Here is a 14,495-nt window from a genome sequence, read left to right as displayed (position 1 = left end):
TCGTGCACCTGCGAGACTACAATTTTTCATCATGGAAGATCGAAATTGATCACTATTGTTAAGAAAACTGTTTTTATCCCTTTGTATATTATGTTTTAATGGTTTTAGATGTTCTATGTGTATAAAATGTAAAAGACTTAGTGAGACTGATGTATCTTCCGGTTTTGTAAAGCAGATTTTGACACACAATGAAAATCATCAGTTATGCAGTTTTGTTTTGGTTGTCACTTTGGGGTAAATATGTCATCCAACGTCTACTTAAACTTATGTATTCTTTATCTACGCACCTTCTTGTTATTGATCTTATATGGGATCTCCTGTAGTTGGTGATCGCAATACTGGTATACTAGTATTTTGCACAATACTGGTATAAAAATTTTGTATTCCAGTATTGTACCAGTATTGTGTTTTTTTAAATAAACAATACATACATACACAGGTACATGTAATTAATCTTAGAGGTGTCACATATATATATGCATAATTATATGACATGATAATTTTACTTGGAATGAGTGTATGTTTAAGTTATGATGCCATAGATGGTATACTGTGATTGTAATCAAAGAAAGTTTTAAATCTTCTGATTTTTTTTTATTTTAAAAGGGAACCGTACTGTCTCAGCATTTTAACAAGCTCTTTACTTTTTTCTATGTTTTCTTCCAGCTCTCTCTTTCCAAGACTCAATAGTACTGTATATTAATATTTCACTCAGTGAATTTTATATTGACATTAATGCTGTAATAGCTTCTGTATAATCAGCATTGGTATTGTCTATTTCTTCTTCAGATGGCATTTCTGCAACCCCCACTTCCTAAATTGATAATTAGGTTTTCAGTCTGTTGACTTTCTCTTACGCTTACTAGATAGAAGGCACCTTTACGGCTCTTACTGTAGGAGTGCTTGTCTAATACATGTAATACATGTATTAGTATTTGAGTATTTGTACCAGTAGATATATCTGCTACAAATTGTATTACTCATGGTCCTGAATCAACTGCTTTAACTTACCCTTAACCATGTTAACATTTTTGTAGACAAAGTAGTTAATTTGATTATAATCAGGTTTCCCAATTAAGCAACTGTTTATGTTTAATGGATATTGATATCTTTTCTCATGTTTATTGAGAAAGATTAATAAGAAAATAATGACCAACAAATGCATACGATCTTAGTATACATGTATTAAAATATCTGTAAAACATATACAATGGCATACACGTAAATGCTGAATTTACAGTGTTATAGTGTAATAATTTGCTTGAATTTATTAAAATCAATAATAACTCAGATAATTGAATTAAACTTTTATTTCATTTTATTTTATCTCAATTGAAATAGATAAAATATAGAAATATGATCACGATGATAATATTATTAGCAATTATGTATATATATGATTAAAAATTGTTTGAATAATATAAGTTCATAACAATAATCTTACGTTTATTTGTACAAGTATAGACTATAGTAATTATTTTCAACTGCCCAGGTTAATTGATTTTCACAATATCCTCTAAATGCTCTGTAATCTTTTTTGAGTTCATTTAATTTCCTTTTGAACTTCAATATCTAATTATTTTGCTTAATTTTCATTTTTCATTATACACCTTTTAAAAAGTATAGTCAACAATACAACTACAATACTGGTATATCAGTAATGTACCAGTATTGTTGTTTTTAAAAAAAAAAGTTACAATACTGGTACAAAATTTTTATACCAGTAATGTGAACAATACTAGTATACCAGTATTGCGATCACCAACTACAGGAGATCCCTTATATGTTATGGTCGGATCTTTAGTTGTTGATCACAATACTCAGGAACATATATATTAGATAGATATCCCAGCAATACTGGTAGACAAATTTTCTGCCAGTATTGTAACTTTTAAAAAAAAAAACAGCAATACTGGTACATGTTCATTATATAGTCCTAATAGTTATGACGTCTTCGAAGTAAGGCGTCAAAGAAAAAAATTATAATAGCCTTTCAAGACGTCTTAATTATTTGGACTAGGTACATAATACTGATATACCATACATCCATATATACATTTTTACATGTATATATAATCATGATAATGTAGTTTTAGTGTTAACTATACTTTGAGGTGTATAATGAATAGTGGTATCATCCAGATTTTTATGCTTCAACCCTAATCCAAATGGGGATCGTAAAACAAGTCAAAATCCCTATTTTCTGAAAATATACCTGAGAAATTATTGGTTACTGATTTATAGTTTTTTCTGATCAATTTTTACAAATTTTAATTTTTGGTGGAAGAAGACCAAGTCTTCTGAAAGCCTATGTGCCGACTTTCAAATCATTGAACCTCTGTATGCCGCATTCGTTTCTGTGTGTTATAATTTCATAACAACTCTGATTCCTGACACTGATTTTTACACATGATTAAGCATCTGAATCATTTAATTTGTAAATTAGGATCGATCCGGATTGAAAAACAATCACTATCGTAAATATGTACCCTTTTATTTATGTAAATTATTAGATTTCATCTCATCTACATGAAAGTTATTTGTTTACTTGTAACAGGATGTTTTTACTGTAGATATTTGTAGTACACATGCATGAATTTGGTATAGGGACAACTCGCCCTGTTTACATGTTCGCCCAGGCTCTTCAAATTCTGTGTTTCTCATGATCAATTAGTTAGCCAATCAAAAACGTTTTCTCTGAAGATTATATTCTAACATGCTAGATTTTGAACTAGTGTTGTTTTCATCTAGTTGTATAATCGTGAACATGGCATGTGAATTTTCCTCTGCAATCAGGTTCTTACACAGCTTAAGGATAAAAGCATGGCTGATTGACAAAATTCAATGATGCAGTACTACCATAAACATGATAAACAATGATAAAGATAATAAATAGTGTTTTTTTTTCACCTACATGTACATGATGTAAGTTTATTGACATAATACTTGTTGTAACATATTTTATTTTTGTATTCAATTAAATCATTTAAAGGACAATGTTCTATTCTTTTTTCACAAAGACCAACAAACAGGTTGCAACCCCCACTGGCCAGTGGGTTGTAATGTTCTACCAATGAGGGTTACCCCTCATTTGGAGTGTTGTTCCCTGAACCTGTTTTAAAGGTCCATCTTTGTGCAAAATTGGAATTTCAACAAGCATCTAATATTCTTACACAAGAAAATAAACCATGGTCTACTACAATGTAGCTACATGTACATGTTCATCTTTTCTACCGATTTAATAACTAGTATCATCCAAACAGACTTAAATAAAAGGGATGTTAGTTCATCATACAAATATGTCACTTTTTCTAGACAATCCAGATCGTGCAAAATACCTCGCTAAAAATTGTAACCTTTAAAATTGCTGTCGTGCACTAAAAACCCCCATGGGAACTTTCAAGAGCCGTATGTAACAAGTCTTACTATTTTTATGCCCTATTAAATTTATGGGCATTACCCGGCCACGTCCACTTGTATTTTTTGTCTATCTGATGAGTTAAGCCTTTTTCAACTGATTTTTATAGTTCGTTCTTATGTTGTACTGTTATACCACTGTCCCAGGTTAGGGGAGGGTTGGGATCCCGCTAACATGTTTAACCCCGCCACATTATTTATGTATGTGCCTGTCCCAAGTCAGGAGCCTGTAATTCAGTGGTTGTCTATGTGTTACATATTTGTTTTTCGTTCATTTTTTTTTTTTACATTAATAAGGCCGTTAGTTTTCTCGTTTGAATTGTTTTACATTGTCTTATCGGGGCCTTTTATAGCTGACTATGCGGTATGGGCTTTGCTCATTGTTGAAGGCCGTACAGTGACCTATAGTTGTTAATGTTTTTGGTCTTTTGTGGATAGTTGTCTCATTGGCAATCATACCACATCTTCTTTTTTATATTATGTTTTCTGGTTTGTCTGTCCGTCCTGCTTCAGGTTAAAGTTTATGGTCGAGGTAGTTTTTGATGAAGTTGAAATCCAATCAACTTGAAACTTAGTACACATGTGTTCCTAATGATATGATCTTTCTACTGTAATTTTACTGCCAAATTAAAGATTTTACCTATTTTTCACGGTCCATTAAACATAGAAAATGATTGTACGGATAGGAAATCCATGTACTTATGACACATTATTGTTTGAAGAAAAAAAAATATGTTATAACGATAATGGAACAAAGCAGGCTGGGTTAGTGGGGCTGCTTTTATGGTAATTCAAGTTACCTTTTATTCACCTTCTTCCACCTCAGAGCTATCAGCTCTTTGATTATCAATTATCAATTTGAAATGTTTACCATAGTTTCATAACGAAATCGTAATTAACTGAAAGACAAAAACTGTAATGAACTCACTAGAAAACAGTGTTGATCTTGAAATCCATCAAAATTTTGACGTGTTTCTATCCAGTTCAAGGTGATTTAAAATCAAGTCTATTTTTAATTCACTTCTACTGTGTACAAGCCTCCGCAGCTAAGAGCACCTCAGAACTCAAAGTAAGATGACTCAAATTTTATCCATTTCCTCATAATACTGATTAACGAACTCAAAATCTGTCTTCATCCTTTGAACTTCATGAACTTTAGGACATTACAGTTTAGGTCTTTCGAGTCATCATGGTCATGGTGCAAAGATAAGAAGGTCTTTGGAGGGGGAAAGGGAGGGGGAGGTATTTCACTTTGTATTCTTTATTTTTTAAGGCCATTTTTCTCAATGTTCTCTATTCTTAACTTATTTTGCTAATTAATAAGTATCATGCAAATAAAAGAAATCAACCATCAGTATATCAAAAGAGAAAAGAAAAGATATGAGAGTAAAAAAAAGAGCACTGAGCATTGCACAGGAACGCCTTAATTGTAACCCTTTAATTCAGGCTTAAAATCTGGTCGCACACTAAATCCCCAATGGAGATTTTCAAAAGTTGGCAGGTTGCTTATTACAAGTTAAAAAAGGAATATAAACCTGAGACTTATATGCAAAGTTGAATATTCCAAAACAACATATTAGACAGTTATGGAAATTAAGAATTTCTAACCACAATTCACACATCGAAAAATGCAGATATATATAGATACATTGTTTTTAACTCCTGCAATTTTTAAAGTACATGTATTTGTACCTTCAACATGTTTAACGAAAATGACTGGGTCCAATTTTGCTGTATTTTGTAACCAGTGAAATATGATAATTGAGATAGACAATAGAATGCCCATCATATCAATCAAACTTTTCCTTTTTACATGTTTTACTTTTAAAGTGTTTTAATGCCCCTGCTGTAGTTGACAGAGCATTAAGTTTTACCATTTTCTGTCTGTTACAACCGTATACATGTCCAAAAATTGGTTCCTGTTCTGTATTTTTTTCCCTCAGCCAAATATTATAAAACTTGTACACAATGCTTATTACTGCTAGACACAGATTAATTTTGAATTTGGTTGTTGTCATTTATACCTTTCTAGAGTTATGCCCCTTCATTGAATTGAAAAAAAATCTTTTTTTTTTTGTTTCCATTCTCAAACTCGAAGTTTGCCTCAGGCAAATGTTATGTGACATTTATGTTTGATTTAATCATTAAAGAGGCCCCTCATGGGGGGGTCCTAGTAATCACATAATCACCATTTTTTTGCCAATATAATCACATAATCATTAAATATTTGCTTATCTTTAGTAATCAAATAATCATAAACTAAAAATACAGTCCTAGGTAATCAAATAATCATGAAATATTTGGCTTAATAATCAAATAATCATTAAAAAAACGGCCAAGTAATCACATAATCAAAAACCCCATGAGGGCCCTCATTAAAGTATGTAACAAACCTAAATGTATTTTATCACATGACCATGTTGACATACATGACATACTATCATGTTAATCAGAGTATGGAACAGAACCTGAATGTATTTTACCATGTTGACATACATGTACTATCACATGACTATAAAGCTTCTTTTGTTTTATTTTTAGTGAAATCAGATGGTCAGCTGACATGTAAAGATTATGAAGGAAAAGCCATTGAACATGGAGAAGAATTCATGCCAGACCCCACTGATCGATGTAAGACCTGTACCTGTAATCGGGGGTTTCCTACCATGTGTAGACTGGTGTCCTGTTCACCTCCATCCTGTCCTAACTGGTACCAGGATAAAACAGAATGTTGTAAATTTACCTGTCTAGAGACAGCTCCAACAGACCCACCTGCTGACAATAGTACAGACAACACAGGTATTATATTTTGACAACATGAGAGTTGAGAATAATATGGCGATAGTTAGACTACACTAGGATTAAGACTTGTAGCCAGTACAGTGGCATCTTTCCTGGTTTTAGCATTAGTACTTTTTTATACGACCGCAAATTTAGAAAAAATTTTCGTCGTATATTGCTATCACGTTGGCGTCTGCGTCGTCGTCGTCGTCCGGCGTCCGAATACTTTTAGTTTTCGCACTCTAACTTTAGTAAAAGTGAATGGAAATCTATGAAATTTTAACACAAGGTTTATGACCACAAAAGGAAGGTTGGTATTGATTTTGGGAGTTTTGGTCCCAACATTTTAGGAATTAGGGGCCAAAAAGGGCCCAAATAAGCATTTTCTTGGTTTTCGCACTATAACTTTAGTTTAAGTTAATAGAAATCTATGAAATTTTGACACAAGGTTTATGACCACAAAAGAACGGTTGGGATTGATTTTGGGAGTTTTGGTCTCTACAGTTTAGGAATTAGGGGCCAAAAAAGGGCCCAAATAAGCATTATTCTTGGTTTTCGCACAATAACATTAGTTTAAGTAAATAGAAATCAATGAAATTTAAACACAATGTTAATGACTACAAAAGGAAGGTTGGTATTGATTTTGGGAGTTTAGGTCCCAACAGTTTAGGAATTAGGGGCCAAAAAGGGACCCAAATAAGCATTTTTCTTGGTTTTCGCACCATAATGTTAGTATAAGTAAATAGAAATCTATGAAATTTAAACACAAGGTTTATGACCATAAAAGAAAGGTTGGGTTTGATTTTGGGAGTTTTGGTCCCAACATAATAAGGGGCCCAAAGGGTCCAAAATTAAACTTTTGTTTGATTTCATCAAAATTGAATAATTGGGGTTCTTTGATATGCTGAATCTAACTGTCATGACTGTGTATGTAGATTCTTAACTTTTGGTCCCGTTTTCAAATTGGTCTACATTAAGGTCCAAAGGGTCCAAAATTAAACTTAGTTTGATTTTGACAAAAAATGAATCAGTTAGGTTCTTTGATATGCTGAATCTAAAAATGTACTTAGATTCTTGATTATTGGCCCAGTTTTCAAGTTGGTCCAAATCGGGGTCCAAAATTAAACTTTGTTTGATTTCATCAAAAATTGAATAAATGGGGTTCTTTGATATTCCAAATCTAACTGTGTATGTAGATTCTTCATTTTTGGTCCTGTTTTCAAATTGGTCTACACTAAAGTCCAAAGGGTCCAAAATTAAACTTAGTCTGATTTTAACAAAAATTGAAATCTTGAAGTTCTTTGATATGCTGAATCCAAAAATGTACTTAGACTTTTTATTATGGGCCCAGTTTTCAAGTTGGTCCAAATCAGGATCTAAAATTATTATATTAAGTATTGTGTAATAGCAAGTCTTTTCAATTGCACAGTATTGCGCAATGGCAAGAAATATCTAATTGCACAATATTGTGAAATATCAAATTTTTTTTTAATTAGAGTTATCTTTCTTTGTCCAGAATAGTAAGCAAGAAATATCTAATTGCAAAATATTGTGCAATAGCAAGATTTTTTTTTAATTGGAGTTATCTTTCTTTGTCCAGAATCAACTTAAATCTTTGTTATATACAATATACAATGTATATTCACTTTTTACTACCAACTGATAAATTAAAATAATCTTTACCATTCAGTGATAACAAGCAGTTTTTTTACATCTTAATATTTTATGATGTATTTAAATGAGTAGTTATTGTTGCAAACTCCATTAGAAATTTTAATTGAGATCAGTTTTGGAATAAGGGAAAGGGGGATGTGATTAAAAAAATTGGGTTCAATTTTTCTCATTTGAAATTTCATAAATAAAAAAGAAAATTTCTTCAAACATTTTTTTGAGAGGATTAATATTCAACAGCATAGTGAATTGCTCTAAGAGAAACAAAAATTTTAAGTTCATTAGAACACATTCATTCTGTGTCAGAAACCTATGCTGTGTCAACTATTTAATCACAATCCAAATTTAGAGCTGAATCCAGCTTGAATGTTGTGTCCATACTTGCCCTAACCGTTCAGGGTTCAACCTCTGCGGTCATATAAAGCTACGCCCTGCGGAGCATCTGGTTTTTACATCTTAATATTTTATGATGTATTTAAATGAGTAGTTATTGTTGCAAACTCCATTAGAAATTTTAATTGAGATTAGTTTTGGAATAAGGGAAAGGGGGATGTGATTAAAAAAATTGGGTTCAATTTTTCTCATTTGAAATTTCATAAATAAAAAAGAAAATTTCTTCAAACATTTTTATGCCCCACCTACGATAGTAGAGGGGCATTATGTTTTCTGGTGTGTGCGTCCGTCCGTCCGTCTGTCCGTTCGTTCGTCCGTCCGTCTGTCCCGCTTCAGGTTAAAGTTTTTGGTCAAGGTAGTTTTTGATGAAGTTTAAGTCCAATCGACTTCAAACTTAGTACACATGTCCCCTATGATATGATCTTTCTAATTTTAATGCCAAATTAGAGTTTTACCCCAATTTCACGGTCCACTGAACATGGAAAATGATAGTGCGAGTGGGGCATTCGTGTACTGAGGACACATTCTTGTTTTGAGAGGATTAATATTCAACAGCATAGTGAATTGCTCTAAGAGAAAACAAAAATTTTAAGTTCATTAGAACACATTCATTCTGTGTCAGAAACCTATGCTGTGTCAACTATTCAATCACAATCCAAATTTAGAGCTGAATCCAGCTTGAATGTTGTGTCCATACTTGCCCCAACCGTTCAGGGTTCAACCTCTGCGGTCGTATAAAGCTACGCCCTGCGGAGCATCTGGTTTTATTTTAGTTACATCAGCTGATAGTTTTACTACACTAGGATTAAGACTTGTAGCCAGTACAGTGACATCATTCCTGGTTTTAGCATTTATTACTTTTTCATTTTAGTTACATCAGCTGATAGTTTGACTACACTAGGATTAAGACTTGTAGCCAGTACAGTGACATCGTTCCTGGTTTTAGCATTTATTACTTTTTCATTTTAGTTACATCAGCTGATAGTTTGACTACACTAGGATTAAGACTTGTAGCCAGTACAGTGACATCGTTCCTGGTTTTAGCATTTATTACTTTTTCATTTTAGTTACATCAGCTGATAGTTTGACTGCACTAGGATTAAGACTTGTAGCCAGTACAGTGACATCGTTCCTGGTTTTAGCATTTATTACTTTTTCATTTTAGTTACATCAGCTGATAGTTTGACTACACTAGGATTAAGACTTGTAGCCAGTACAGTGACATCGTTCCTGGTTTTAGCATTTATTACTTTTTCATTTTAGTTACATCAGCTGATAGTTTGACTGCACTAGGATTAAGACTTGTAGCCAGTACAGTGACATCGTTCCTGGTTTTAGCATTTATTACTTTTTCATTTTAGTTACATCAGCTGATAGTTTGACTACACTAGGATTAAGACTTGTAGCCAGTACAGTGACATCGTTCCTGGTTTTAGCATTTATTACTTTTTCATTTTAGTTACATCAGCTGATAGTTTGACTGCACTAGGATTAAGACTTGTAGCCAGTACAGTGACATCGTTCCTGGTTTTAGCATTTATTACTTTTTAATTTTAGTTACATCAGCTGATAGTTTGACTACACTAGGATTGAGACTTGTAGCCAGTACAGTGACATCGTTCCTGGTTTTAGCCTTATTACTTTTTGCTGTACATCAGTTGAGGAGGAAGAGATTGATCTTAGCCATGAGAAGTAAGAACATACTATAAAGGGAGATCTAACATAAATTTGTCTGAGACAGGAATTTAATTATAAATCAATGAAATTAACCCCAAAATACACTGTTTACAAAATGTCTCAAATTTTAACTAACCTGAGTCTGAGAATATAGTCCTGTACTTATTTCATAGTTAGTAGTCGGCCCTTGCCTTATTATTTTTGAAAAAAAAAAATTCATTCATGCTCTTCTTGTGATCAATAGCTAGCAGATTGGTTCTAAATAAATAGAAAAACTTCAAATGAAAAAACAATAATGTTTAATTGGAAGATACTAAAAAAGTTTTTTATGTAGAAAATGGTGCATTAAACCTGGTTTTATAGCTAGCTAAACCTCTCACTTGAATGTTGGTTACAAAAACCAATCAATCAATACAAAGAAAGAAAAAAGTCCAGTGTTCTCTCCAGTATTTTCAAACAACCATTTCCCTAAGATTATAAATCACCTTATTAATAGAACATTGTCATACTTACATTTGACTGTGCAATGAAAGGCATGACATATATAGCATAAATTCATAAGTATATTTTCAGATAATGAAAGGAGTAGGGGCATTAAGGCTTGGTTTTGATAACTATTTCCAAATTGGCACTTAATGTTTTGAAATGCATAGGGTCAAGAAATTTAAACGAAAAACATACATTTGACATAAAAAAATTTATCTGATGACATCACAATTACCAGATTACGTCGTAATATGCACTGTTTTTATAAAAACAATGAAAAATACAGAATTTATGCAGATTTCTATCTTTATTTCCCTTGTGAAAACATTGTGTGCAGTCAAGATACAACAAATTAATTTGACAAAAGCTTTTTTGACATAATCTCACCTTTTATAAAGTTGTTTCTTGGGTGTGCTCATACTTTTCCAATCTAAAATGTACTTCAAATTTTGTGAAAAACAAGGAAAATCAAGAAAATTTACAAAATATGCAAATTTAGTCATGATTTGTTGCCATGGTCACTCGTTCAATGTGAAATTTATTTTTATTTTCTGCATACCTTGTACCTAAGTCAAGTTTTCAGTAATTTAAGAATGTGTATGATAACTTTTGAATTTGCAGTAATATTTGGACCAAATAAGGGCCTTTTTGACCCTACTCTTTTGTGATATTTGATAACTTTGTGTTTACAGGATACAGTGATAACAGGAGGAGACATGATACAGATATGTATACACCAGATTATTTTGGCATGGCGTGTCCACCATATGAAGAACCCCCACCACCATACTCTCCACCGAAACCACCTGATGACACACATCCAGATGATGCCCCACCCCCTTATGAGAGCGTAGATTCTAATCACAATGTCAGCTCTCGGGTTTTTCCAGAGCCGTCTGTTATTCGTGCTACTAGTCCTCGAGATGAAAGGAATCAAAATAGCTCAGAACGCTCCGTGTTCCACACTGCCAGTCCAGTGAGAAACAACAGTTGTAATAGGTCAAGTGACGTAAATAGGCAATCATCAACCAGAACTCTGCTATCAAACTGTCAATCATCACCTGACACATTACCTGCATGGAATAGTTTCACACATCCAAGGGGAGGTAACCTTCCTTCCAATAATAGGCATTTAGAAAGGTGCATATCTGATAACTCAGACATTGAATCTGACCGAGCATCTACAGACTTTGGTCTGACCTCAGATTCTGAAGCTCATTATAGTAGATGTGGTCCACGAGAAAACATAGACTTGCGTCATGTACGATTGTCTAAATTGCTTAGTCCTAATGGATCTGTTGCAAAAGAAAATGGTGCTTATTCAGATCTTCCTGGTCGTGGCACCATTTCTGGCAATCTTGAGAGTGATGCACAGTATCCAGACCACAACTTAAGTCATGCACATTGTAATACTTTACCTTCTGTTCATAATGATGTTCCCATGAAAGGGATTTCAGGATCTGGTGATAAGGTAATAAACAATAAAGAAACTGAGAGTCCATCGTGGAGTCAATCATTAGCCGATAGTAATGACGAAACAGAAGGACAACACTGTAGTGTTGTATGAATTTATGTTCATTTTATGACTATGACATATTTTAAAAACATGGTGTTTATATTGATGAGTCAACAATTCGCCTTTTCAGAAACTAGAGGACTATTGGTAAACTCATTGTTTGTACACTAAAATGAAAATAATGTTTCATTGGTTGCATTTCAATTGTTTAGAACGTTTTTAACCAATCACAACGTTGTGGTGTACGCTTTTCCATATATTACCCATAATGCATTAGATTCTGAAACGGTGAATTGTATTTACATGTGATGAGAATAATTGTGATAAAAGTAGGAAGGCATTGCAAGTGTTTACATGGATAGTTGCAATTTACCCTTTTAAAATATTTTACTGGATTTATAAAATCACTTTCATTAGGTGACTTGGTTAACCAAATCCCTTTAGAAGTTATATTAGGTCAACAAAACCACCTGTTCTAGTAATTCAATGAAATGTGATATTCAGTTGCATTACCATATATTGGCACATCCTCAGTTAAGGTTCTTTAACTAAAACTGTGCAACAGATTTCATATTAACGCTAGTGATGGGGTCATTTTAAGGGGGACTACTTTTTACTATCAAAAAGACATATCTCTCTATCAAGAGTTCATTTATTTCCAAGATATTCTGGTTTAGGTAATATAAAAGTAGATTCCCCACATATATTTCTGTTTTTAATCTTTTACACCAGTGAAAACATTTTATTTTGTTTTACATTTTTTCATTTCAAATCTTTTAAAGCTAATTAGACAGTATGAGTTTTGCTCATTTTTAAAGGTTATATGATGGGTGACGTGTTATTTAATCTTTGTATTTGGGTTGATAGTAGCTTCACAACTACTCAGTTTTATATCAGATGATAATATTGCACTGTGATAGAATTATGTGAATTAATTTGTAAATATGATGACATTGTGTTGTAACAAAGATTTTACCTTGTATATGTGCCATAATAAACTGTATGAGGGTTTTACCGAACAAATGTCACTTTACTTTAAAAAGCATGCATTGTCAATTTTATTTGTTTCTTTAGTCATGTTAGTTGTTGTATTAAGTGTTTTTTATTTTTTCAGTAAATGTAGATTTTTGTTTTAGCTTGTAAATTTATAAATGAATAGAGTAAGAATTTTCATTTATATATTGTTATGACACTTACATCTGTGTATGATGAAATTATAAATTAAATGAATTAAAATAAAATAGTACATGTATTTGAAAAGTGGCCATCATTTAATCCTTTATTGATTATTGATGTTTGCTACTCTTCAAATGCAATACTGTTTTTCCTATTCTTATACCATATTTGTAAATATTAAATAAATAAAATGTTAAATATTCTGAAAACCTCATCATTTTTGTTGATTACATGTCAAGGGTAGAAATCATCCAATCAGAAATAGTATTACATGTCACATGACATAGATATTCTCATTATGTTATGAAACATACATTTTTTTATGTTAAAATTTAAATTTGATGAATTGAATGAATTCTAATTGTTTATATAAGGCAAAAAATAAAGTAAGGATTGGTACTATTTTAGGATATTAAAGTAAAACTAAGGTAAGATATGCACAATTGCATATTGCATTCAGAGAGATTCAGTTACTATATGAAGAAAACCAATTTTGTTTGTTAAATTTATTTCATGGTTAATAATTAGATTAAATCCCATGAATGATCAATAAAACTTCACAATAGAAAATAGATAAAAGGTTTATTACTTCATAGTTTTCAAGCATGTTATTATTTTTCCATTTTTGTTTAAAACAGACAGGTTGGAGTGGTCAGGATATTTGTTTGTTTATAAACAGACAGGTTGGAGGGGTCAGGATATCTGTTTGTTTATAAACAGACAGGTTGGAGGGGTCAGGATATTTGTTTGTTTATAAACAGACAGGTTGGAGGGGTCAGGATATCTGTTTGTAATCTCTTCTCTGTTTTATTTGTTATTGTAATATTAATCAATAGATTTTATAATCATCTTTATTGTTTTGAGTTCTTTATTTTGACAGTCCTTTAAGACAACATAAATTGTTGTATGGTACCAGTCAATGAAACAGCAACCTAGCAATATAATAAGACAGAATACAAAGAAAAGATGATGATGTCTTCAATGATGATATCAACTTTTATCCCAAATGATCCAAATCACTATGGATTTATTTAAATTGTAAATCAGAAGTTTTCTAACTTTTTACCATTAAAATTTTGTCAATTTAAGGGACACTTCCATAAACTATTATGCACTAGATAGAGCTATAAAAGAAAAAAATCACTTATCACTGTTCAAAAATGCCTTAAAAATGGTCAACCTTTCCTTGAATACAAATTTGTTTAGTGCTTATCAGTGGTGTATTTACTGGATCCAAAAATAGAATTGAAGGAATAAAAAAACGCTATTGTCTGAAATATAAATGTAAAAATAAGGAGATGTTGAATGATTGCCAATGAGACACTGATGGGAACAACTATAGGTCACCATACAGCCTTCAACAATGAGTAAGACATAT

The 14,495-nt window shown here is 32.1% G+C and overlaps 1 protein-coding gene across 2 annotated transcripts; it reads left to right on the top strand.

Annotated features, from left to right (window-relative positions):
• Window positions 1-97: 97 nt before the first annotated feature.
• LOC143076353 (uncharacterized) lies at window positions 98-13,967 on the top strand. Of its 2 annotated transcripts, XM_076252080.1 has the most exons (6): window positions 98-234; window positions 5,959-6,216; window positions 9,820-9,954; window positions 11,118-12,060; window positions 12,237-13,759; window positions 13,883-13,967. In XM_076252080.1, the coding sequence occupies exons 1-4, from the start codon at window positions 189-191 to the stop codon at window positions 11,990-11,992; spliced, it is 1,314 nt and encodes a 437-aa protein (XP_076108195.1). In that variant the 5' UTR covers window positions 98-188; the 3' UTR covers window positions 11,993-12,060; window positions 12,237-13,759; window positions 13,883-13,967. The 2 variants fall into 2 exon arrangements, with proteins under 2 accessions (XP_076108195.1, XP_076108194.1); XM_076252079.1 differs by having other exon boundaries at window positions 12,237-13,967.
• The last annotated feature ends 528 nt before the right edge of the window (window positions 13,968-14,495 follow it).

This window comes from Mytilus galloprovincialis, chromosome 5 (assembly GCF_965363235.1).
Source record: "Mytilus galloprovincialis chromosome 5, xbMytGall1.hap1.1, whole genome shotgun sequence".
NCBI classification, from domain to species: domain Eukaryota; kingdom Metazoa; phylum Mollusca; class Bivalvia; order Mytilida; family Mytilidae; genus Mytilus; species Mytilus galloprovincialis.
This window is presented reverse-complemented; position numbering and strand designations above follow the sequence as displayed.